Source organism: Trachypithecus francoisi, unplaced genomic scaffold, assembly GCF_009764315.1.
Source record: "Trachypithecus francoisi isolate TF-2019V2 unplaced genomic scaffold, Tfra_2.0 Lachesis_group3, whole genome shotgun sequence".
In the NCBI taxonomy this organism is placed as follows: Eukaryota; Metazoa; Chordata; class Mammalia; order Primates; family Cercopithecidae; genus Trachypithecus; species Trachypithecus francoisi.
The window spans coordinates 2,861,088-2,887,780 of NW_022681468.1; the positions used below are offsets into that span (position 1 = coordinate 2,861,088).

The 26,693-nt window shown below is 46.9% G+C and overlaps 1 protein-coding gene across 2 annotated transcripts in view; it reads left to right on the top strand.

Annotated features, from left to right (window-relative positions):
- The window catches only part of PPP1R13B (protein phosphatase 1 regulatory subunit 13B), a 132,111-nt gene that overhangs the window by 102,248 nt on the left and 3,170 nt on the right, over positions 1-26,693 (top strand). For both annotated transcript variants that reach the window (XM_033191121.1, XM_033191120.1), the window contains exons 5-15: positions 4,327-4,428; positions 8,740-8,914; positions 10,106-10,302; positions 13,317-13,457; positions 17,057-17,237; positions 20,782-20,951; positions 21,315-21,816; positions 23,015-23,784; positions 24,580-24,717; positions 24,791-24,924; positions 25,743-25,909. In XM_033191121.1, the coding sequence (XP_033047012.1) occupies positions 4,327-4,428; positions 8,740-8,914; positions 10,106-10,302; positions 13,317-13,457; positions 17,057-17,237; positions 20,782-20,951; positions 21,315-21,816; positions 23,015-23,784; positions 24,580-24,717; positions 24,791-24,924; positions 25,743-25,909 (2,677 nt within the window). The remainder of the gene's footprint in view (positions 1-4,326; positions 4,429-8,739; positions 8,915-10,105; positions 10,303-13,316; positions 13,458-17,056; positions 17,238-20,781; positions 20,952-21,314; positions 21,817-23,014; positions 23,785-24,579; positions 24,718-24,790; positions 24,925-25,742; positions 25,910-26,693) is intronic.

Below are 26,693 nucleotides of genomic sequence, written 5' to 3' on the forward strand. Positions count from 1 at the left end.
TTTTTTTTTTTTTGAGATGGAGTCTCGCTGTGTTGCCCAGGCTGGAGTGCAGTGGTGCAGTCTCAGCTCCCTGCAACCTCCACCTCCTAGGTTCAAGTGATTCTTCTGCCTCAGCCTCCCAAGTAGCTGGGATTACAGGTACCTGCCACCACTCCCAGCTAATTTTTTGTATTTTTTGTAGAGACAGCATTTCACCATGTTGGCCAGGCTGATCTTGAACTCCTGACCTCATGATCCACCCTCCTCGACCTCCCAAAGTGCTGGGATTACAGGCGTGAGTTACTGTGCCCGGCCTATTTAGTGTTTCTAGATGAAAGATTAATTATACAAAAAAAAAGGCATAGTTTTTCAAGAACTGCAATAATGAGTCATTAACTGGACAGATATGGATGAGGTATGTAATATGATGAATTCCTCTGTTCATAGGTAAAATTGTAGTCTTTACTACTTTTTGGTACATAGCAATTTTTTTTTTCTTTTCTTCTTCTTTTTTTTTTTTTTGATATAGGGTCTTGCTGTGTCCCCTAGGCTGGAGCGCAGTGGTACAGTCACAGCTCACTGCAGTCTCAACCTCCCTGGCTCAAGCGTTCCTTCCACCTCATCCTCCCGAGTAGCTGGGACTACAGGTGTCTGCCATCATGCCTGGCTAATTTTTGTGTATTTTGTAGAGATGGGGTTTCACCATTTGTCCAGGCTGGTCTGAAACTCATGAACTGGGATTACAGCTGTGAGCCATCATGCCTGGCCGCATATTAGCAAAATATATCAGTAGTATATTAAATAGAATGTAAGACTAGCCTTCTGACTACTACTTGGGGAGGCAAATATTTTGTTTATAAAAATTTTGTAAACCAGCTAATAAAGTCTCTTATTTCCGCAAGTAGATTTGTGGAAGTTTGGAGAAAGAAGGCAGTGATACGATCGGATAAGTGATCATAAAAACGTCTCTTTCCCTCTGCTCATGCTGGGGTTGGGGTGGGAGGCTAGCTAGACCTGAAGTGGGGTGGGCTGTGTTTATTGTGGAAAACAAGCGATGTGGTGTGAGGCGGAGAGTGAGCTGGGTTCATCAGGAGCAGAAACAGTGTTCCTGGAATCCAGAGTTCAGGTAGTGAACGTCGGTGTTAGAGGAGATCTGGATCCCTGGGGCCACAGGTGGTAGTCCCTGCCGAAGGGATTGTTGGAGCAGGTTTAAGGCTGGTGGGGTGTTTCCTTTTTGGGAGTCCTGTATTCGTAGGCACCTGTCTGACTGTTGCTGAGAGAACTTTTCTGCTAATTTAACTTAGTTGTTGGAAGTGGCTTGTGCTCTGTGTGACCTGGAGCGGAACTCATCCGACAACTCTACCATAATTAGGGACCTTGAATTGCCTGAGGGAACAGAGTTTGATTTCTTCTTATTAGATGCAGTCAATGAAGAGAAATAGGGAAGAATTAGGTAATAGGTTTGTTTGAATAAATTAAGTTTGTATGAAAAATTTAAAATTGTAAATAGGGATTAGGTTGCATGTAATACAGTGCTAGGCCTATTATTAAAAAATCAAATTTTCATTGAAGGGTTTTCATTTTCTTTAAAATTGTGGAAAAAGTGCTTCTTTTTTCCCAAGTTTTCACATTGCACATTGTAAGTTGTTACATATTTGTTGACTTACAGGTTTATGGTAGCTTGTGTTTTTATAACCCATTTAAATACAGTTAAAGCACACAGGCATGTTCACTTTGAAATAATTCATTCAGCTGTACATTAGGATTTATTACACTTTTATATATGTAAGATCTTCAATAAAATTTCATTACAATATAAGTTGATGTATAAGATACAATGGCTGAATTACTTATGACAACATGGCATATCTTAATTTTGTACCTAGAAAAACACATGCAACATAAAGAGTATAAATGTTTGTGTTGGCAAATAAAATACTTTTTGGTTTAGGTAAGTAAAATATTTTAATAAGCTCTATCTTATTCATAGATACAAACATCAGAACACCAGACAGTTAAATTTCTCTTCTATCCTTTTTCATTGTTTTGTGAAGCCTTTGGTAGGGGAGACCAAAAAGCTAGTTTTTGATTTTTTTTTTTTCTTCAAGTTGTGAAATTATAAAATTAATGTTAATTGAAAGATTTGTTGAATAGACATAGTTTTCCTCTAGTCAAAAAGTGTTTAAGTCTGGGCACAGTGGCTTACACACCTGTACACCTGTAATCTCGGTGCTTTGGGAAACCCAGGTGGGAGGATCGTTTGAGCCCAGGAGATTGAGGCCAGCACAGGCAACAGGTTGAGACCCCTGCCTCTACAAAAAATTTTAAAAATCAGCCAGGCATGACGGTGTGTGCCTGTAGTGCTAGCTAGGCAAGAGGATAGCTTGAGGCTGCAGTGATTGCACCACTCTACCCCAGCTTGGGTGACAGAGCAAGATTCTGTCTCTAAATTAAAAAAAAAAAAAGAAAAAAGCTTGTACCGTATTGATTGCTCAGGATTTTTAGATAAACAGAATGGTGGTTCCAGTTAAGACTGTTAAATCCAGCCGGGCGCAGTGGCTCATGCCTGTAATCCCACTGTAATCCCAGCCCTTTGGGAGGCCAAGGCAGGCAGATCACAAGGTCAGGAGTTCGAGACCAAACCTCATCTCTACTAAAAAACACAAAAATTAGCTGAGTGTGGTGGTGGGCACCTGTAGTTACAGCTACTTGGGAGGTTGAGGCAGGAGAGTTGCTTGAGCCCGGGAGGCGGAGGTTGCAGTGAGCCAAGATTGTGCCACTGCACTCCAGCCTGGGTGACAGAGCAAGACTCCCTCTCAAAAAAAAAAAAAAAAAGACTGTTAAGTCCTGATCCCACATTTCAAGAGTCAAGAATGTGCTCAAACATCCATCAAAGAAGTTTGGGAAGACATGGAGCTGGAGGAACAGAAACTGTAACTGACTATTAAGAATTCTGCCCGGCGCGGTGGCTCGAGCCTGTAATCCCAGCACTTTGGGAGGCCGAGACGGGCGGATCACGAGGTCAGGAGATCGAGACCATCCTGGCTAACACAGTGAAACCCCGTCTCTACTAAAAAATACAAAAAACTAGCTGGGCGAGGTGGTGGGCGCCTGTAGTCCCAGCTACTCCGGAGGCTGAGGCAGGAGAATGGCGTACAAAACCTGGGAGGCGGAGCTTGCAGTGAGCTGAGATCCGGCCACTGCACTCCAGCCTGGGCGACAGAGCAAGACTCCGTCTCAGAAAAAAAAAAAAAAAAAAAGAATTCTAAGAGGTTTAAGGGTGGGGGGAGGTAAAGGTGTCCTAAGAGTATATATAAACCTAGAAGTAGAACATGGGGGCTTGAGGAAGAATTGTGTGGCCTCCTTGCTCAGAACTGAAGGTTTTGGAAATGGGCTTGTGAGAATGGAGCTCTAGGGCTTTCATGAGCTGCGTGCCTCGAGGCATGCTCCTTCCCTCACCCCCATGGCTCCTCACCCAGAGTGGGGCTCACATCACCCCTGCAGCCCCATGCAGATTTGTTTTGAAGAGCATATGGCACAATGCTCATAACATGTCTGTCACAGTACACAGTGCGCGTGGTGTGGGCTTAGTAAGTAATGAACTGTGAGTAACAGTCAAGAACATAGACTGCATCTCTGCTCTGCCTCACAGGCTGACTGGCCTGTGCTTGTGTTCTTCTCATCTGTAAAACGGGGATGTAACAGTACCCACCTGATTGGTCATTCTGAGGCTGAAATGGGTCCATGTATGTAAAGTGTTTAGTTCAGGGCATCATTGACAGAATGGAGAATGGAGAAACAGCCAATTGCATTCCTCTAGATGTTACTTTGCATTTTGATTTCACATATGTAATTCTCGGATGATGTGTTCATGTAAGTCACGCATATGGTGTTTTTAGTTATTCGTATATTAGAATCGATTACGTATTTTCGTTTCCTGAAGTCAGGTGATAGTGAGATGACATTTGTTCTTAGGTGTTACCTGCATATTTATTTTTTTGGTTTTGTATCCTTAAACATTTGACAGCCTCATTTGCTCAAATATACCTACTAAATTGTCATTCCAAAAGGCAGAATGTCACTTATAATACATATTTGCAAATGTTTGCTTAAACTTGAGCCCTTACTAAATACAGTATCTGATGTTTATGCATTAGAAAAACAGTTATTTATATTTAATAAAAGCAGTCTACAATTAGGAAAAGTTATTACAAGAAAATAAACTAGTTGGTACTCTCCTAAGTTCTAGGGATCCTCTCTAAAGTCCTGATATGTGTGAGTTTTGACACTAGAGAAAGACAATTATGCAGATAAATGTATGTTCCAAAATAAGTGCTTTTTGTTTAGGTTGGGAATCCACGTATTGAACTTACCCTCTCAGAGCTCCAAGATATGGCAGCTAGGCAACAGCAGCAGATTGAAAATCAGCAGCAGATGTTGGTTGCCAAGGTAAGTTATAAAAAGAGGTATTGAAATATCGTTCAAAAAGTACCTTTTTTAACCATCATTTTAGACTGGGGTCAATATGTTCTTGGGTAACGCTTATAAAATAGGAGCATGCCATGGGAGTGCTAAGTGCAGTCTTTCTCTCTTTGTTATCACTTCCATAATCATATATGCATACTGTAGTTTCTGGAAGTTGGGAAGCTATCAGAACAAGAGTATCTCACCTTTGACACACACAATAGACACCCCAAACAGGAAACTGATGACCTTATTAAAATCATAGATAAAATTTGAAAATGGGCCAGGCACAATGGCTCCTGCCTGTAATCCCAGCAGGCAGGAGGATTGCTTGAGCCCTGGAGTTCAGGAGCAGCCTGGGAAATATAGTGAGACCCTGTCTCTACAAAAAATTAAAAAAATTAGCCGGGCATGGTGTCATGTGCCTGTGGTCCCAGCTATATGGGAGGTTGAGTCCGGGAGCTGGTTGCAGTGAGCCAAGATCATGCCACTGCACTCCAGCCTGGGTGACAAGAGACAAGTGAGACCTTATATTAAAATTTAAAAAAAGAGGGGCAGGCGCAGTGGCTCGTGCCTGTAATCCCACCACTTTGGGAGGCCGAGGTGGGTAGCTTACAACGTCAGGAGTTCGAGACCATCCTGGCTAACACGGTGAAACCCCGTTTCTACTAAAAATATATATTTAAAAAATTAGCTGGGCGTGGTGGCAGGCGCCTGTAGTCCCAGCTACTCTGGAGGCTGAGGCAGGAGAATGGCGTGTACCCGGGAGGCGGAGCTTGCAGTGAGTGGAGATTGCGCCGCTGCACTGCAGCCTGGGCGACCGATTGAGACTCCGTCTCAAAACGAACAAACAAAAAAAATCGGGAAGAAAGGGTGCTTTCGCCGGGCACGGTGGCTCAAGCCTGTAATCCCAGCACTTTGGGAGGCCGAGATGGGCGGATCACGAGGTCAGGAGATCAAGACCATCCTGGCTAACACGGCGAAACCCCGTCTCTACTAAAAAAATGCAAGAAACTAGCCGGGCGAGGTGGCAGGCGCCTGTAGTTCCAGCTACTGGGGAGGCTGAGGCAGGAGAATGGTGTGAACCCAGGAGGCGGAGCTTGCAGTGAGCTGAGATCCGGCCACTGCACTCCAGCCTGGGCGACAGAGCGAGACTCCGTCTCAAAAAAAAAAAAAAAGGGTGCTTTCATTATCTCCTTTTGCCTCTGGGTATGCTCTTGGCTATGTCATTGGTATTAGTGTTCAAGAAGAAAGCAGCAATCCATGATGAAAACACTGATCAGGGCCATGAAGACAATGACAGGTGGTTAACGGGGCTTCCCATTGTGCTACTCTAGGTTGGACTTGTTTGCTTTATGACAGTGTGGGGCACATATAATGCTCATTACATATACTGAGTTCTACACTGGTTATTGAAACTGGGATTTTTCTAAATAATGGTTTAGTCATATGTAATTGAAACATCAGATCTATCACACATGCCTGCTGGAAATGATTCATGTTGTAAATGATCTTAAAATGTTCCAAAACTGGCCGGGCGTGGTGGCTCACGCCTGTAATCCCAGCACTTTGGGAGGCTGAGGCAGGTGGATCATCTGAGGTCAGGAGTTCGAGATCAGCCTGACCAACATGGCGAAACCCTGTCTGTACTAAAAACACAAAAATTAGCCAGATGTAGTGGCTCACGCCTATAATCCCAGCCACTCAGGCTGAGCAGGAGAATCGCTTAAAGCCGGGAGGTGGAGGTTGCAGTGAGCTGAGATCACGCCATTATACTGCAGACTGGGCGACAGAGCGAGACTCTGTGTCAAAATGGAAAAAAAAAAAAATTCCAAACTGCTTTAAAGATAATGTTTTTAAACATTACCAACTAGGTTCTTAATTGCTTTCTTCTGTAGAGAGATTTTCTTTATGACTAAAATGTTCAATCTGAATTTTTAAAAAATGTATTGAGTGACTATATTTCATTGTACTATCCACTTTTATGTAAATAATAATTTGGGTTGGACTTGTTTTAAAAAGTTGTCTCAACGTTTATTGGATTTATGAGAATAAACATGATTAAAAGTTCGATTGGAAAGTGTCCCATTAATAAGAGTTCTAAGATAAAATATACATAGTATTATGTCATTGTAAAAATTTTCTAATTCTGCTTTTTATTTTTTTCCAAATACTGATCCAAGAGTATTGCTGTTAAAAATAGTTGTAGATATTTTCAGCAATGTAAATCACAAGTTAATGCTGCATCTTAAATATTTAAGCACATATTGCTTTACCTTAGAGTGTAGTATGTAGTGCCTTCGTAATCACACCTCAAACTTCTCCTTATTTAGGTATATTTTATGCATAAATATGGGATCATGACTATTTAATGTTGACTCTTTAAGGTATGTTTTCACATTAATAGGAAACTCTATTGAAGAGTATTGCATATATTGTTTTTAGATTGTTCTGGTATTGTTTGACTCTAACATGTTTTATTATTGAAGAAATTAATCCTGGAGAAAGCAGACACTTCCTTGATTGTTCAGTATCATAACAAATTGAAGATTTATCTCCTTACTGATCACCTTATCTCTTTTCAGTGTAAAATCCTCTGCTGGTCAGTGTTCATTTCCTTTAGGAAATGAATTAGATTCTTGTAAGCCACTTTGTAGCAGCATGAAATTTATTACTTGCAGCAGGAAAGTAAGGCTCACTGGGACATCACAGATGTGATAGAGTGAAGAGGAGATTGTGTTAGTGCATGTTCTGCTGCTGGGAAGTTTTCTGCAGAAGCGCTTATATTAACTGGTATAGATCAGTGTGCATAAGAAAACCCTCTCTCACCGGGCGCGGTGGCTCACACCTGTAATCCCAGCACTTTGGGAAGCCGAGGCGGGCAGATCACAAGGTCAGGAGATCGAGACCATCCTGGCTGACACGGTGAAACCCCATCTCTACTAAAAAGATACAAAAAAATTAGCCGGGTGTGGTGATGGACGCCCGTAGTCCCAGCTACTTAGGAGGCTGAGGCAGGAGAATGGTGTGAACCTGGGAGGTGGGGCTTACAGTGAGCCGAGATTCTGCCACTGCACTCCAGCCTGGGCAACAGAGCAAGACTACGTCTCAAAAAAACAGGAAAAACCCTCTCTCTTAAAAATCCCCCAGCTCTTACTATTTCATACTTAGGTATGCCCAATAATTTTAGTTTTATATGGTCCGATATAAGATTCCTCTAGTGTTTTAGTATTCATTAAGATGAGTGATACTGTAGAATACTGTCACATTTTTCTTTTTGAGTATATAAAAGTAATCATAAGTTTCAGTTTTCTTTTTTCTTTTTTTTTGAGACAGAGTTTCGCGCTGGCACCCAGGCTGGAGTGCAGTGGCACGATCTCAGCTGACTGCAACCTCCATCTCCCAGTTTCAAGTGATTCTCCTGCCTCAGCCTCCCAAGTAGCTGGGACTACAGGCGCCCACCACAACGCCCAGTTACTTTTTGCATTTTTAGTAGAGACAGGGTTTCACCATGCTGGCCAGGCTGGTCTCGAACTCCTGACCTCAGGTGATCCACCCACCTCAGCCTCTCAAAGTGCTGGGATTACAGGTGTGAGCCACTGTGCCCGGCCTTCAATTTTCAAAGTTACATTTTTCTTTTTTTTTTTTTTTGAGACAGAGTTTCGCGCTGGCACCCAGGCTGGAGTGCAGTGGCACGATCTCAGCTGACTGCAACCTCCATCTCCCAGTTTCAAGTGATTCTCCTGCCTCAGCCTCCCAAGTAGCTGGGACTACAGGCGCCCACCACAACGCCCAGTTACTTTTTGCATTTTTAGTAGAGACAGGGTTTCACCATGCTGGCCAGGCTGGTCTCGAACTCCTGACCTCAGGTGATCCACCCACCTCAGCCTCTCAAAGTGCTGGGATTACAGGTGTGAGCCACTGTGCCCGGCCTTCAATTTTCAAAGTTACATTTTTCTTTTTTTTTTTTTTTTTTTTTTTTTTTGAGACGGAGTCTCGCTCTGTCGCCCAGGCTGGAGTGCAGTGGCCGGATCTCAGCTCATTGCAAGCTCCGCCTCCCGGGTTTATGCCATTCTCTCGCCTCAGCCTCCCGAGTAGCTGGGACTACAGGCGCCCGCCACATCGCCCGGCTAATTTTTTGTATTTTTTTAGTAGAGACGGGGTTTCACCGTGTTAGCCAGGATGGTCTCGATCTCCTGACCTCGTGATCCACCCGTCTCGGCCTCCCAAAGTGCTGGGATTACAGGCTTGAGCCACCGCGCCCGGCCCAAAGTTACATTTTTCTTTCTTTTTTAGGAACAGCGTTTACATTTTCTAAAGCAACAGGAGCGCCGTCAGCAGCAGTCTATTTCTGAAAATGAAAAGCTTCAGAAATTGAAAGAACGAGTTGAAGCCCAGGAGAACAAGCTGAAGAAAATTCGTGCCATGAGAGGACAAGTCGACTACAGCAAAATCATGAACGGCAATCTGTGTACGTGCCTGCAACACCCCCTCGTCACCACTCTCACCAGGCCCAGATCCAGTGAAACACAGTCTAACTGCCTGACAATTCAGTCACAAATTCACAGGACTAAATAGCAAGTGTGCTAAAGTTTTGCTCTGTTATTTGCATCTAAAAGGATGGGTTGGTTAGGTTAAGTGATCTTAGAATTGTGTAGTCCCAGCTACTTGAGAGGCTGAGGTGGGAGGATTGCTTGAACCTGGGAGGTCAAGGCTGCAGTAAGCCATGATCGGGCCAGTGCTCCCCAGCCTGAATGACAGTGAGACCCTGTCTCAAAAAAATGAAAAGATACCTTGCGACCCTTAGATGCAGTAGAAAGATCCTCTCGTTACATTGGTACCAGTGGCCCTTTGGATTAGGGTGGGGCACTCCAAGACTTACTCATTCAGAGGGTCTGTTTTTCTTGAATAACTTAACTTGTATCCATGCATTAAGATAAGTTATGCTGGCCGGGCACGGTGGCTCAAGCCTGTAATCCCAGCACTTTGGGAGGCCAAGACGGGCGGATCACGAGGTCAGGAGATCGAGACCATCCTGCTAACACGGTGAAACCCTGTCTCTACTAAAAATACAAAAAAAAACTAGCCGGGCGAGGTGGCAGGCGCCTGTAGTCCCAGCTACTCGGGAGGCTGAGGCAGGAGAATGGCGTAAACCCAGGAGGCAGAGCTTGCAGTGAGCTGAGATCCGGCCACTGCACTCCAGTCCGGGCGACAGAGCGAGACTCCGCCTCAAAAAAAAAAAAAAAAAAAAAGATAAGTTATGCTGATGCTCACTTTTTTTCTGTATGAACTCTTCTTTTATTCATTGGTTCAGTCTATGCCTACTTGTAAGTCACAGTGATGCACGAGATAGGCTTGGATGGCCCTGCCTTCACGAAACCTTTGGTCTCAGAGATTTCTAAGTCACTTGAACAAACTAGCTTATGGACTGATTACCCTAAAGAATAGTCAGGAATTAATGCAAATATAATTATTTGCTTTATGAGTAATCAGATACAGGTGTCCCAAAGGCTTTTTGAAATGTGTTTTGGATTCTGCATATCACAACTTTCTCTAAGGTCTGGCACTAAATGATACTAGAATTAAGTTCAGTGTATAGAAATGAAAAAAAAAAAGGATCAACTAAATGTTTTATTCTTTTTGTGTGTGTGGGCAATTATAGCTGCTGAAATAGAAAGGTTCAGTGCCATGTTCCAGGAAAAGAAGCAGGAAGTGCAGACTGCAATTTTAAGAGTTGATCAGCTTAGTCAGCAGCTGGAAGATTTAAAGAAAGGAAAACTGAATGGGTTCCAGTCTTATAATGGCAAATTGACTGGACCAGCAGCGGTGGAGCTAAAAAGACTGTACCAAGAACTACAGGTAACTCCTGGGTCTGGCAGTGGTTGTATTAAAACATTCTCATCTTTCTATCTTTCGTTAGCATGGGTTGGAAACCTTAGGAAGTGGAAACAAATTAGTAGATTCTAATTTAATAGTAGGCACAAGATATATTCAGTACAAAATAATTTTTAAAATGACTTGGGATAGGCTGGGTGTGGTGGCTCACACCTGTAATCCCAGCACTTTGGGAGGCCGAGGCAGGCAGATCACAAGGTCAGGAGTTCAAGACCAGCCTGGCCAATACAGTGAAACCCCATCTCCACTAAAAATACAAAAATTAGCTGAGCGTGGTGGCGTGTACCTGTAGTCCCAGCCTCCAGGCAGAAGAATCGCTTGAACCCAGAAGGCAGAGGCTGCAATGAGCCAAGATTGCACCACTGCACTCAAGCCTGGGTGACAGAGTGAGACTGTCTTAAAACAAACGATAAAAAGGGATATAATTCACACAGCACACAATTCATCCATTTCAAGGATACAATTCGGTGGCTTCAGTGCCTTCACAGACTTACCAGTTACGTCCACCACCACAATTAATTTTAGAACATTTTTATCACTCAAAAAGAAGGCCCGTACCTCTTAGCCATCACCCCACAACCTCCATACCCTCCAGAGCCTGGCAGCCACAAATCTACTTTCTGTCTCTGTGGATTTGGCTATTCTGGACATTTCATATGAATAGAGTCATGCAGTACAGGTTGAGCATCCTTAATCCGATAATCTAAAATGCTTCAAATCTGAAACTTTCTGAGCTCCACTGTGGCATGCAAAGGAAACGCACGCTCATTGGAGCATTTTGGATTTTGGATTTCGGATTTCCAAATTAGGAAGGATGCTAAACAGGTAAATATAACGTAAATATTTAAAAATCTGAATGAATCCAACGTCTGAAATGCTTCTGGGTCCCCAGCATTTTGGTTAAGGGATATTAACCAAAACACACGGTTATGCATCCTTTGTGACCAGCTTCTTTCACTTAGGATGTTTTCAGCACAAAAGAATTTAATAATAATGCAGTAAAGAATTAAACTTAGGTGATATTTTAAGGCCTTTGTGTAAACTCTTTTGATGAGCTAGGTGCCTATTGTTAAATCCTTGTCTTAGCTCAGACTGCTATAACAAAATATCATAGGCTGGATGGCTTAAACTATAGACGTTTATTTCCCGCCGTTCTGGAGGCTGGAAGTCCAAGATCAAGGTGCCTGCAAATTCAGTTCCCGTTGAGTGTTCACTCCCTGGCTTGCAGAGAGCCGCCTTCTCACTGTGTCCCCACGTAGTGGAGAGAGAGTTTTAGTCTGTCTCCATTAACTTCATTATGGGGGGCCCCACCCTCATGACCTTGCCTAAACCTAATTACCTCCTAAAGAACCTACCTCCAGACACCATTACATTGGGGTTAGAGCTTCAACATAGAGATTTTGGGGGACATATTCAGTCCTTAACAATCCTCAATATTTTCATGTCTTAGAAGTTGTCATTCAGCAGGTGATTTTTCAAGCCAGAAATAGGTGTTGCTGCTTTATTAGCACTTGCTAGAAAAAGTATTATATCATTTTATGAAATGAGGGTACATAACTATATAGAGTAAAATCACTTGTGGTTGCTGTTCTTTAACATACATGCATAGAAGTACTACAGTATTATAAGGTTTCATGACTTCTTTTTCATTTTAAGCGAGGTTTTAAGGATTTTTTGATGAAATGTGATGAGTGTGATATAAGGATGTCATTTATTTCCAGCTTTTTGGACTGCAATCCAGTGTTTTTGTTTGTTTGTTTGTTTGTTTTTGAGATGGAGTCCGAGGCTGGAGTGCAGTGCCACGATCTTGGCTCACTGCAACCTCTGCCTCCTGGGTTCAAGGGATTCTCCTGCCTCAGCCTCCGCAGTAGCTGGGATTACAGGCACCTACCACCACTCCTGGCTAATTTTTGTATTTTTATTAGAGACGGAGTTTCGCCATGTTGGCCAGGCTGGTCTCAAACTCTTGAGCTCATGATCTGCCCACCTTGGCCTCCCAAAGTGCTGGGATTACAGACGTGAGCCACCGCGCCCAGCCTGCAACCCAGTTTTTATTGTTGTGTTGTTTTGTTTTGTTTTAAGACAGAGTCTGGCTCTGTTGCCCAGGCTGTAGTGCAGTGGGGCAATCTCAGCTCACTGCAACCACCACCTCCTGGTTTCAAGCAGTTCTCTTGCCTCAGCCTCCTGAGTAGCTGGGATTATAGGCGCATGCCACCACACCCGGCTAATTTTTGTATTTTTAGAAGAGACGGGGTTTTACCATGTTGGCCAGGCTGATCTTGAACTCTTGACCTCAGGTGATCCACCTGCCTCGGCCTCCCAAAGTGCTGGGATTACAGGTGTGGGCCACCGCACCCGGCCTGCAGTCCAGTTTTTAAAAGTACATTTTATGTCCTGTTGAGTATACACGTGGAAGTGTGTATGCACTAGTGCTGTGGGCATCTGAAAGTTTAAGACAGCTCTTACTATGGGAAGTACACTCTGATATTTTCTGTTCTATCCTAGTTCATTTCTTAAAAACGCTGGTTGCAAGCCACTAAAATGACGTAAAGGTGCTTCACTTGGTGATTCAGGCCATCCTTTTTGGTCCTTTTTGAATTTCCTGCTGCCTCCACAGTAAGGTGCATCAAGTGGTGGGCTCAGGCCTGAAGCAGTTCCATGGAGTGCGGCAGATTTTCCTTTAGTTTCTGAGAGTCCCAAATACCGCACTCAGTCTCCTGTAATCATCATTGGCACTAGTCATTTCGTGTGCTTTGAAGAAGATGCATTACAGATGTTTGCTCTTTCTTTGTTCCATGAGAACTCTGTCCTGGCTTCGTCTCTGCTGTACCTGTGAAATATTTCACACAAGATGGCAGTGCATGCATGTAAATATACATCAGAACTTAATGCTACTTTTTCTTTTTTAATCTCCCTGGCAATGAGAATTTGACTTTTAATTAACGCAAATCATAAAAGCTATATTTTGTGGTTTGTAGATTCGTAACCAGCTTAACCAGGAACAAAATTCAAAACTGCAGCAGCAGAAGGAACTCTTAAATAAGCGCAACATGGAGGTGGCCATGATGGACAAGCGGATCAGTGAACTGCGTGAACGTCTCTATGGGAAAAAAATTCAGGCATGTGAAAAAGTTTGTGTGAGATAAAAGACTAAAGATAGTTTATCCAAGCATTGCTCATCTTCTGTAAGTAGCATTATGCTCCCCCTATCCGCCGTAGCTGATCAAACATAAATAGGCCATAAACCATCAAAAATGACAGAACAAAGTTCCTTCTCCCAACAACTCATTTGTTTCCTAGTGTGTGGAGGCAAAACCATCCCCAGCCGGCACCCTTGCTCTCCATGTCCTGGCCTTCCTTCCTCCCCATGTGTTTCTGCTGTCTCCTCTTCACCGGGGGCTGTTGTTGGCTCTGGAGTCACAGCATCTGTCATGGTCTGCACTCTGCCGTTTTAAGCTGTGCCAGTTTGAGCAAATTCCTTGACTTGCATAGCCTCATGTTCTTGCTGTAAAGTGATTTGTCCTACCTGCCCCATGAGTTGTTGTAAAGATTCTTATAAATAAGCCATGTGGAAGGATTTTGTAAACTCTTGACCAAAATGCTACATAAGGGGTTGTACTTCTAAAAAATCCTTATTTGATACTGAATTTCAAAGGTAGTTAATACTCATTGAAAAAGTAATACAATAAAATACCCATTGAATAAATACTCATTGAAAAAATAATACAATAAAATACTCGTTGAATAAATGCTCATTGAAAAAATGAGTATTTATTAACCTTTGAAATTCAGTATCAAAGATTGTGGACATGCTGGCGTCCACAATCACATGAGTCAAATCCTTAAGATAAATCTCTTAAGATAAATACAGAAATATTTAAGGGAAAATGTGAAAGTCCTTTCCACCTGTTCTCTAGAGGTGGTAGTTGCTAATGGTTCCAGTCTTTTCCTTAATAAAGACACAAAGGTGGCCAGGCGCAGTGGCTCATGCCTGTAATCCCAGCACTTTGGGAGGCCGAGGCAGGCAGATCACAAGGTCAGGAGATTGAGACCATCCTGGCTAACAGTGAAACCCTGTCTCTACTAAAACAAAATACAAAAAAATTAGCCGGGCGCGATGGCAGGCGCCTGTAGTCCCAGCTACTCGGGAGGCTGAGGCGGGAGAATGGTGTGAATCCGGGGGCGGAGCTTGCAGTGAGCCGAGATCGCGCCACTGCACTCCAGCCTGGGCAACAGAGCGAGACTCCATCTCAAAAAAAAAAAAAAAAGACACAAAGGTACAGAACTTTAACTGAAAATGGGATTGCAGGAATTACACTAGTCTCACTGTCTCACCTAGTCTTTTTTTTAACTGCAACACGGGTGTCTTTCCAGGTCATTACCTCATTCTGGTTGTACCATCTGAAAGCTATAACCAGAGCCTGTAACCCCTTTACCACCCTCTGTAGTCAGGCAGGGAGTCCTGAGTCTTGCTGCCACTCACAGTGCATTGGTGAGCACATGTATCACTGAGCCACCTGCATTGAGGAGGGGGCGCCTGCACTCTGTGTCTTTGGCCGGATGTGGCACTTGACTTTTCTCGCACCTGTGACACTCAGTTATTAAGGGAGCAGTGCCTGAATGCAGAGCTGAGTACACTCTGCCCTCGTGGTAGGAGAATGGCACACTCACTCTCCTGACCCACCAGCAAGGACGTCCTTCCTACATCTCCCTTCTGCGTATAGTTTGGTGACAGAAGAGTGTCCTCTTGTTAGTCTCTGCTTCTCTGAAAGATGCTCTGAGGAGGCAGCATGGGCTTGAGGGACTTTGCCTAGGGGGAGTGGGTTTAGAGGGTAGTAGACAAAGAAGGGAGCTTCCAGTTCTGTGGGTGTCACAGTTTCTTATTTACAAATCTGCCCTTCTTTTAAAAAAACAAAACAGTGAGTTTAAAGGTCAGTAATGTGTACAACTGTATGATTTCAGATGTTGGTTTTCCTTTTTCTCAAGATTAACAACAAAGAGGCCATGTGAGAGAGAGGCTGCAAGCACTTTTTCTCTGTGCTTACGTATGCTCTTCAGTAATGGCATAGAAGTCAGGGCTCCCCAGAGAAGTAGAACCAGTAGCGTGTGTGTGTGTGTGTGTGTGTGTGTGTGTAGAGAAAGGAAGACAGATTTATCTTAAGGAATTGGCTCATGTGATTGTGGACGTGTGTGTGTGTGATTTAAGGAATTGACTCACATGATTGTGGACATTGGCAAGTCCAAAATCTGTGAGGCTGGCCAGCAGCCAGGAGGCCCAGGAGAGATGTTGCAGCTGGAGTCCGAAGGCCGAGTCTAGGCAGGATCGCGCTTTCTCAGGGCATCTCTCTGTTTCTCTTAGGGCATTCCACTGACTGGATGGGGCCCACCCACCTTCTAGAGGGTCATCTGCTTTACTGAAATCTACCAGTTTAAAAGTTAATCTCATCCAGATTGGAGACTATCATTCTAAGTGAAGTAACTCAGGAATGGAAAACCAAACATCACATGTTCTCACCCACAAGTGGGAACTAAGCTATGAGGATGCAAAGGCATAAGAATGACACAGTGGACTTTGGGGACTCAGGGGGAAAGGGTGGGAAGGGGGTGAGGGATAAAAGACTACAAATTGTGTGCAGTGTACCAGTGCTTGAGTGCACCAAATCTCACAAATCACCACTAAGTAACTGATGTAACCGAACACCACCTGTTTCCCAATAACCTATGGAAATTTAAAAAAAAAAATGAATCTCATCTAGAAAATACCTTTTCCATAACATGTAGTCTGGTGTTTGGCCAAATAACTGGTTACTAGCCAAGGTGATGTATCAAGTTAACCATCACAGACAGCTAGATTCATTCCACCTACACTTCAAGGGATCGCCTTGAAGCAGTCAGTATTTTTTATTTTTGCAGAGATGCGTCTCCACCCAGAGGTCCTAGGTACCTTTGAGCAGTTGTGAAAGCCACGACCCCTCACCCCAAGATGACCTATGAAATGATCTATGCTCACGCGTAGAGAACCTTACAGACAATCAGATGGGTTATGCATCCCATTTAGAGCCTATATTGACATCTCGAGGAGTCAGTAGTTCTCTAGAATCCCGATTCCAGGCCCCTTTGTTCCTGAGCAGTGTTAGGTGGACAGTGTCCTCTGTCTGTGGCTCTGTGTCCTGGCTGAGAAAGGCAGCGCTGCCTTCAGGGAACTGGGCTCATTGCTCGGGGTCAGAGTCTTCTCTGCTCACTGTGCCCCATGTGGCTTGGACAGTACCAACTACAGCCCTTATCCTGACTTTACAGGTGTGGGCACAGAGGCCAAGTCACCTGCCCAAAGCAGCACAGTGAGTAAGTGACAGAAGAGGGAATTTGAAGCCAGGCCCAGGCCCAGGATTTGACTGATGTCTCTGGCCCACCTGAGGGAGGAGAGTGTCCTGAGTAAGAGGGAAGCTGCATGTGGGTCATGGGGAAGCTGCTCTGCCCTCGTGTCAGCTCCGCATGTGTATGGCGCTGGCGGGCGGGTGTTGTCAGAGAATTGCTCATAGGAAGCTACAGTTCCTTCTCCGCAGTCTCCCCTTCTAGATGCTGATCTTTCCAGATGACACGCTTCCTAAAAACAAACCAGAGTGAGTGGTTTCTGTCCGAGCTGGCAGTCTCTTGCACTAGGCTTAGGATTTCTTTTAATTTAGGGGAATCTTGACTCTCATTTCTTCCCAATTTGTAGCTGAACCGTGTGAATGGCACGTCGTCACCACAGTCACCTCTGAGCACATCCGGCAGGGTCGCTGCTGTGGGGCCTTATATCCAGGTTCCCAGTGCCGGAAGCTTTCCTGTCCTAGGGGACCCCGTAAAGCCCCAATCTCTGAGTATTGCCTCAAATGCTGCTCATGGAAGATCCAAATCCGGTGAGTGGTCCTGGCCCTCTTTGTAGGGGAGAGTTTGTGAGCAGGGAATGGGGCTTGCGGTAGAGGGGTAGGGGGCATGGCAGGCTCCTGAGGCTCTGACCCACACATCATCAGACTCCAGGCTCAGTCTCCCCCTGAGGCACGTGGGGAGCTGTGTTCCCCCGTGGTAACAACCCTAAAAAGAAAACAAGTTATTTTTACTGAACCAGAGGTCTCTATTGTGTGGTTTTTCAAAACACAAATGATTAATTAAAACTCTGATCCATGGGCTGGGCGCGGTGGCTCACATCTGTAATCCCAGCACTTTGGGAGGCTGAGGCAGGTAGATCACCTGAGGTCAGGAGGTCAAGACCAGTCTGGCCAACATGGTGAAACCCCGTCTCTACTAAAAATACAAAAATCAGCCGGGTGTGGTGGCGGCGCCTGTAATCCCAGCTACTCGGGAGGCTGAGGCAGGAGAATCACTTGAACCCAGGAGGCAGAGCTTGCAGTGAGCCAAGATCGTGCCACTGTGCTCCAGCCTGGGCAACAAGAGTGAAACGTCATCTCAAAAAAAAAAAAAAGCTGACCCACAAGTGTCCTCTGCTACTGCAGGTTTCGTTACCCTGAGGACACTGAGGGCCGGCATGGATGCCTCACCACAACTCTACTGCAGCCAGCCAGGTAGCGGGGCTGCCCCTACAAACAGAATTCTGTCCTCATTGATCAAAGTCCACACATCGTTGCCTTGGTCTTGACCTCACAATGGTGTGTGTGATGGACTTGGGCCTCCAGCTCCGTGCTCCAGTGTAGTCCACGGGTGGCATCCCTGCCAAGCAGAGGGCAAGCTGTTTGTGGAGAGTCTGTTTCTCAACCAATGCACTGAAAGTGTTGGGACTTCCTTGCAGTAAGACTTTATGACTGGGGTTGACACATTTCCCTGTAACACACAGGAAGCCCTGTCCTGATGTATTGAAACACGCCTTCATTTATGAAAACAGTACTGTTAACTCTCTGGCCATCAGGCCTGTGTTTCGAGCCCCCTTTTCAGCATTGGTGGTGGATTTGTGCTTATCTTTGTTTGCTTCATTTTCTCTTGCCTGGCCCCCAGGAGGGACAGCGACACATCTGTTGCCCCCACTGGGGAGCTTGGGGCTTGTTCTGAACTCCGAAAGAGAAGGCCATCACCAGCCCTTGTGAGCCACAAGCCCCCACTCAGATCCCTTATGGCCGTGTCTCAGCAGCCACATAAAGTATGGGGTTGGCATGAACCCCTAACTACAGCTTGCTCTGCTAAGCTGTTATTTATAGTTTGAACCACCCTGTGGTAGGAGTAGATATTTGTCTGTTTCCAGTGGGAGGTAATTAGCACAGCCAGCTCCTTCTCTGCTGACTTCCTTTGAAAAACTCCCCAAGCTGAGAATGTCTGCTGTTCCCCATCCCTGTTGGTGTCTGCTGTGCTGCCTCAAGGGGTTGCAGGAAGGAGATGCCTTCACAAAGCCCTGGTCCTAGTCTCTACTGTGGTTTAAAGTCATGGACACAGGAAACCTGTGCTCGCCTTCAGAGTGGGGACAGAAGCTCAGCCCAGAGGTGGAGCTGGGGTGTGAAACCTCCTGGCAGGGACTCTAATCCCTCGCTGTTGGCTGTCCTGGTTCTGTGTCACACAGATGGCCACAGTAAACCCAGAGTGACCAGCTCATGGACTGTGTCAGACCTCGACGTCGGGCCTAACTATGGCTCCTCGCGGCCCTCTGCAAGCCCATTTGTAAACCGTATGTTGGCTGACAAGCTTAGTGGGAAGCTATGTCCTCTTTAATATGTACAAAATCAACTGTCACTTGTTTTTCCAAACTGACAAAGGTCTGCTTATCACATCTAGACTTGAAAAAGATGCCACACAAACACAATTTGTCCCTTTCTTCAACAGACAGGTACGGAGTTTGGGTGGGGCCACATGCACCCTCCCATCCTCAGAAAGGGTGTGACACCGAGGGACAGATGCTGGCATAGCATGGGTTTTGTTTTGGAGGGTTTTTTGTTTGTTTTTACAAAATTAAGATAATTTTCTGAGTTTATTATGAGGCTTTTAGTTTTACAATCATACTAAAAGATAATTGTTCCTCTACAATGAAAATAAGTGATTTTCCTTCTATACCTCTTGCCTTGTTTTGAAGAAAGGAGAAAATTGCTTTCTGGTCCCCACTATGACTGATTTCCATAAAACTTCCTGTTGCTGGGTGGTTTCAGAAGCAGCTGGACAGCCACATTCCCTGTGACCCTGAGAGCACAGGCCTGTTTTTGGGGAGCCTGCAGATTTCTGGCCACACATCCTCCAGGCCACGCGGAGCAAGATGGCAGGGGCCTTGGAATGCCTCGCCAGGACCCACGCAGGTTGACTAGAGCTGTCGCAGAAGCTGCTGCCTGGAGCCAGCAGTGATGTTTAGCAGCGTCATACTTCAGCAGCCCAGCAGTGTATGCAGCTGGGGTTGCAGTGCTGCTGCATCGGGTCGGTTTGGCTTAGGAGCCAGCCGTGTGAGGCTGCGGCTGGTGGGCCCCTGTGTTGCCCAGGCGCTCAGAGTGCAGTTGGGAAGCTTCCTTGTCATGTTCTGTGAGTCCAGAGTTCTGGCTCAAGCGTTGTTGTGAGGACCAATCATTTTCCTGCTGCTGCTTAGTTGCCTGTGCTGGCAGATGGGATAAGGGAAGGGGATGTGCTGTTCCTGCCAGGAGGGCCCAAAACAGTCCCTCTGATTGCTGTCTGTCCCATATTGCTGGTGGCGCTGGAAGTGTTGAACACTTTAGTTCAGTTCAGCACCTGTTCCTGTGAAAGGAAACCCAGGAACCTGTGTTGTAATGGACTTTAGGCCACTGTGAGGGGTCCTGTGTTACCAGGGGACACTTCTGCACCCTTTTTCAGTTTGGAAAATACTCCATAAAGAACGTATCATTTCAGTGGCTTTCCTAAAAACTTGGGGTTGATGACTGGCTTTCTAATCACTGCAACAGAATGATAGCCTGCTCCTCCTGCTACGCACATCAATGGGGACTTGGGTGGGACTTCTGTGATCATAAGTGACCTTAGAGGACAGAACTTTTTATCTCAGTAATGAAAGTGCTACAGGTCAAACCTGTTATGAAGTCAAAAGATCAATCTTTTCTATTGCTCTATGTAATTGTATTTATAAACAATGTTTCAAAAGTAAGGGCCAGTGCTTGTTTTATTTGGTGGTGCTAATGTAATGGATTTGACCTGTGTTGAAATAGGGCGCAGCCCCAGGCCCGCAGCAGTGGAACCTTGGTTTGGCGTGAGTCTCTGGTAACGCTTGAGGCGATTTGGGCATTGGCAGTTAGCGCCAGCAGAGCCCGTCCCTTGGTCTTGTGCACGGGTCTGTGGGCGCTGGAGGAGATCAGCAGTTGTGCATGTGGCTGGTGGTCGACTACTCGGTTAATGGATCTGCATCAGAATGGGATATCCCAGTGCTGTTTTTGTTTCTGGCAGGGTGTTATTCTTAGGTTGGTTCAACTAACATCAAGAAAAGTTTTACTTAAGTTCTGTGTTCTTTTCAAGCTAATGATGGAAACTGGCCAACATTAAAACAGAATTCTAGCTCTTCAGTGAAACCAGTGCAGGTGGCTGGTGCAGACTGGAAGGATCCAAGCGTGGAGGGGTCTGTCAAGCAGGGCACCGTCTCCAGCCAGCCTGTGCCTTTCTCAGCACTGGGAGCTGCGGAGAAGCCGGTAGGCCTGTGTCTTTATCACAAAACACAAGCAAGCTCTTCAACAGGGCTCTCTTCTGCCTTAGTACTAATCTAAAGGGTATGACTTGTCAGGAGGCAAGTTAATCCTGTTATTGTCCAGACAACACCCGAAGTCCTGAGAGGGTTACTGGGCGCCAAGAGCCTGAGCAGCCCACGAGTACACACACCTTTCGGTCAGAACTTTTGCAGACAGGCAATGAGCCCAACAGTGTGCCCCATGCCCTGGTCCCAGCCAATTTGACGGATTACAAATCCTACTGTGTATTATTTCGGGAATGTGGGTGGAAATATGCTTAACTGCTCAAAGGGTGACTTTGTTTTTCTTCTTAACACCTAAACTTAGGGCACCGAGATGGGTAAAGTGCCACCTCCCATCCCGGGTGTAGGCAAGCAGCTGCCTCCAAGCTATGGGACATACCCAAGTCCCACACCTCTGGGTCCTGGGTCGACAAGCTCCCTGGAAAGGAGGAAGGAAGGCAGCCTGCCCAGGCCCAATGCAGGCCTGCCAAGTCGACAGAGGCCCACCCTACTGCCCCCCACAGGCAGCGCCCCCCAGCCAGGCTCTTCACAACAGATTCAGCAGAGGATTTCTGTACCGCCAAGTCCCACGTACCCGCCAGCGGGACCACCTGCATTTCCAGCTGGGGACAGCAAGCCTGAACTCCCACTGACAGTGGCCATTAGGCCCTTCCTGGCCGATAAAGGATCAAGGCCACAGTCTCCCAGGAAAGGACCCCAGACAGTGAATTCAAGTTCCATATACTCCATGTACCTCCAGCAAGCCACACCACCTAAGAATTACCAGCCGGCAGCACACAGCGCCTTAAATAAGTCAGTTAAAGCAGGTAGAGTGGGTTTATACTCTCCTTTTCTTGGGCTAGAAAATTATACTTTTAATTAAGAAAATACTAATGCCTATCTTTATATTTGGGCCACGTGCTATTTAGGGTTAAACTTAATTCTTACATAAAAGTACAGCGTTGGGTGTCAGTGTGAGAAGGGAATGGAAGCTGGAATGCATCGAGGAGGCCGTTTTGCAGATGGCTCACAGTTCTCTGACTTCCTGTCAGAGCAGCCACCTCCCTGTGCTACTTAGGAAATCCAGCTCCAGAAAGAGTGAGATGTTGAGAATTTCCTCTTTTCCTTCTGTTTCATGGTAACTTGTGCCAGGAGCTGTCCAGTGAGCAGAGGGTGGCCTTGACCATCGGCCCTCCTGGCAGTGGCTGAACCCAGCCCCTGGGCATGGGCAATTTAAGGAGGGCATCTGCTGCTTAGGAGCCTCCCCCATAGCCCAGAGGAGAGGAAAGCCTTGGTTTGGGTTATGGAGCTCAGATGTTCTAAGAAGGCAGCTGAGAGAAGGTAGCTTAGTTCCACACCTACCACAGAGGCTGGTGGTGTTTCCAGCTCTTATGGGAGGAAGCTGCAGGTCAGTTCTAGGTTAGGGCCTCCTTAGACATTCCTGGGCATTGGCTGCAGCTTCTAGACTCAGAGTTGAGGGATTCCTGGACGTGTCTGGTCACTCCCTGCACAGGGACCTCCCAGGTGGTGGTGCAGTGCTCCCTTGTGGGGAGGGTTATGGCCATGGTGGGAAAGGCTTAGACCATTCTCAAGAGCTCCTGGACCTCCAGGTAAAACCATCCTGCTCTGAGGAGGCGCGTGTTTCTCCGTCATCTGAGTTAGTCCGAGAATCAGATGCATGTTTAGTGGTTTTTGTCTTTTTCCTTGGCTAGAAAACAGGCAGGCTTGTTGGGTTAGCAGGGAAAGTTGGTTAGCAACCTATTTTTTTCTCCTGAAAAAGCTCCAGTTCTGGAAACCCAAATATAAAAACCGACACATAAGAGAGGCACTGCACCTTTCAGAAGGAGTCAGTGGAGGCTCTAGGAGGAGGAGGTTTCCTCAGAGATTTGAAATGAGAATTGAAGAACAGCAGCAGATGTATATGTGTCTCTTTGCAGGAGCCTGTCTCTGGTGTAATCATAGGTGTGTATGACTAGATCTCTGCAGTGAGGTCGAAACTGCCTCTGCCCTTTGTGTCTCCCGCAGTGTATGGTAAGCCTGTTTTACCTTCGGGTTCAACATCTCCATCGCCGCTGCCGTTTCTTCACGGGTCTCTGTCCACGGGCACACCACAGCCTCAGCCACCTTCAGAAAGTGCTGAGAAAGAGCCCGAGCAGGACGGCCCCGCCGCCCCCACAGATGGCAGCGCCGTGGAGAGCCTGCCACGGCCACTCAGCCCCACCAAGCTCACGCCCATCGTGCATTCGCCACTGCGCTACCAGAGTGACGCGGACCTGGAGGCCCTCCGCAGGAAGCTGGCCAACGCGCCCCGGCCTCTGAAGAAACGCAGCTCCATCACAGAGCCCGAGGGCCCCGGCGGGCCCAACATCCAGAAGCTGCTGTACCAGCGCTTCAACACCCTGGCCGGCGGCATGGAGGGCGCCCCTTTCTACCAGCCCAGCCCCTCCCAGGACTTCATGGGCACCTTGGCCGATGTGGACAATGGAAACACCAATGCCAATGGAAACCTGGAAGAGCCCCCCCCTGCCCAGCCTACAGCCCCACTCCCTGCCGAGCTTGCCCCGTCGTCAGATGCCAATGATAATGAGTTACCTTCCCCCGAACCAGAGGAGCTCATCTGTCCGCAAACCACCCACCAAACTGCCGAGCCGGCGGAGGACAATAACAACAATGTGGCCACGGTCCCCTCCACGGAGCAGATCCCAAGTCCTGTGGTCGAGGCCCCATCTCCGGGTGAAGAGCAGGTCCCTCTAGCACCTCTTCCCCCTGCCAGCCACCCTCCTGCCACCTCCACGGTGGGTGTCATTGCTAGACCAAAGCCTGGCCTTCCTGGTCATTCATGCAACTAGGACCTCTGGGGTCCTTCCCTTGGTCAGGCTGTGCTGGGAGCAGTGAGAACCAGGGATGTCCCTGAGTTAGGTCTTGTGGGGAGGACAGTCAGTCACACAGACAAATGGGGCATGAAAAGGCATGACAAATGGAGCTTGGCCACACTGTGCATGTGGCCAGGGAGCTCCAGACAGCTGGTCAGGGAGCTCCAGAGGCTTTCCTGAGGAAGGGGAGCAGTCGCTGGCACCTGAAGGTCCTGGAGAGAGACAAGGGAAGAAGCATCTAGACAAAGGTCCTGGGTGGGAGGTCAGTGTTGATGGAGCAGAGAGGGAGCCAGGCGCCATCTCAGGCAACCCGCGGTGGGGTTCTCTCCGCTAGGATCTGGTGCTGTAGCAGGAAGAACCCTATCGCACGTGGGCAGGAACGAGCTGCTGGCTCCCCTCAGCTACTTGGCGGTCACACGCCACCCTCCCTCCCACAGGGTCTTCCGAGGAGTGGCCAGAAGCCAAACACAGCCGTGTCCCTCTGTGAGTGAGCCACGGACTCAGGCCCCAGAGCAGTGTTCTCCCTTATAGTGAGCATAGAGTGGCCCTGCCCCTTATTTGAGGTGGTCACCTGGGTGCTGCTCCTGCTGCCACACCAGGGATGCTTCGCGGAGCCACTGTCTTTGGGCTTTAGCTCTCACCACTCTCACAGCAGGCGTGGGTTCTTAGACTTTAGTGGACCAGCTCTAACTGGAAAGCTTGCTTCCTTCCCAACAGAGCAAGCGGACCAACTTGAAGAAGCCCAACTCGGAGCGGACAGGGCACGGGCTGAGAGTCCGGTTTAACCCCCTGGCACTGCTTCTAGATGCATCTCTGGAAGGAGAGTTCGATCTGGTGCAGAGGATCATCTATGAGGTGAGCTGCAGCTGGGGACCAGTGCACGCTGCTGGGGGCGAGGGGGCGGGCACTCACAGGCCATGTGTCCTAGGTGGAAGATCCCAGCAAGCCCAACGATGAAGGGATCACCCCACTGCACAACGCCGTCTGTGCTGGCCACCATCACATCGTGAAGTTCCTGTTGGACTTTGGCGTCAACGTGAATGCTGCTGATAGTGATGGATGGTGAGGCCCTGTGGGGGTGTGGGGTGGAGAGATTTACTTTCCCTACTTTACATAAGGAAAAAATGCATGTTCTAGACAAACAGGAAGCACGGAAGAGAATTAGAGCAAGAACACCCATCATTTCATCCTTAAAAGATAGCTGGTGCCAGGGTTTCCTTGCCTGTCTTTCCAGCCTTTTCTCTTGATGATTTTGTTGAAAACATGGCTGTGGTTATGCTCCTTCTGTGCCCCATCATTAACATTGCAATCTAAGCATTCTGTGAGTCATCCCATCTTCCCGTTCTCATGTGTTCCATATGAACTCTTCACACTCTGTGCTCCGTGTGAAAAGCAGCCTTGGCATCCCCCTGGGTCAGGCATGTAGGTTGTTGCATTGTTCATTTCCGTTTGCCTTCGGGAGCTCTGCTGCTGGGCGAGACACATTGGTCTCCTGTGGGGGTTATTTTGAACTTGTAGACAGCTGTCATTGTGTTGTATTTGAATCGTGGTAAAATACACATAACATAAAATTTCACATCTTAGCTATTTTTAAATGTGCGTTTCAGTGTATTATGTACATTCACATCACCATGCAGTGTGGCGTGAACATCTGTGGATTGGCCATTTCTTAACCCATTCCCTGTGCCCCCTTTTCAAAATGTATGTATGGTCTGAAACAATTGGCTCATGGAAATCATGCCTTTAAAGAAACAACACAGAGACTTGATGGCACAAAGGCGAACGCCTTCCATGAGATTCCTTAAAGGGAAATCTCTGAGGGCCGTGACCTATAGGACAGGCAGTGCCAGGCCTGCACCTTCTCCTGTGCTCTATTCCAGGACGCCGCTGCACTGCGCTGCCTCTTGTAACAGCGTTCACCTCTGCAAACAGCTGGTGGAGAGTGGTGCCGCCATTTTTGCCTCAACCATAAGCGACATTGAAACTGCTGCAGACAAGTGTGAGGAGATGGAGGAAGGCTACATCCAGTGCTCCCAGTTTCTATACGGTATGCACGGGAGGCCTGGGGCCACAGTGGTGCTGTCTGCCATGGTACTGCCATGGCAGTAGTCGGCAGGTGCCAGAGAAGCTTCAGCACAGCTTTCTGTTTGTTTTTTTAAGACAGGAGACAAGGTCTCATTCTGTCACCCAGGCTGGAGTGCAATGTTGCGATCATGGCTCACTGCAGCCTCGACCTTCCAGGCTCAATTGATCCTCCCACCTTAGCCTCCCAAGTAGCTGGGAACTACGGCCTTGTCCCACCACAGCCAGCTAATTTTTTGTACTTTTTTATTTTTTGTAGAGACAGTTTTTCGCCATGTTGCCCAGGGTGGTCTCGAACTCCTGGGCTCAAGCGATCTGCCCACTTTCAGCCTTCTAAAGTGCTGGGATCACAGGTGTGAGCCACCGTGCCCGGCAGCACAGCATTCTCAAGCTGTTCCACCTTCTTCAGGGGCAGCCAGGATGTCTCAGTCAAGTGAAGGTCACACTGCCCCTTGTTTTCATTCCTGAAAACATGTTTGAAAGTCCATGTTGTTAAAGATTCTGTGCCAGATTCCCAAGAAAACAGAACGACTTGGCTGTGCTCTGCATAGATGTTTTGCACCCTTGCTTCCGGAAGCAGGGCCAGCTCCATTCCTGGGGTGGCCTGGGGCCCTGGCCATTCCCCGGAAACATCTGATGAATGAGGCTCATGTCCTAATTAAGCTGCTTTAGCCAGGGCCACATTTTCCAAGAGCTGGAACATCTTCTCTGTTCTGAGTATTAAACAGTCCCGAGTCACTTATTCCACA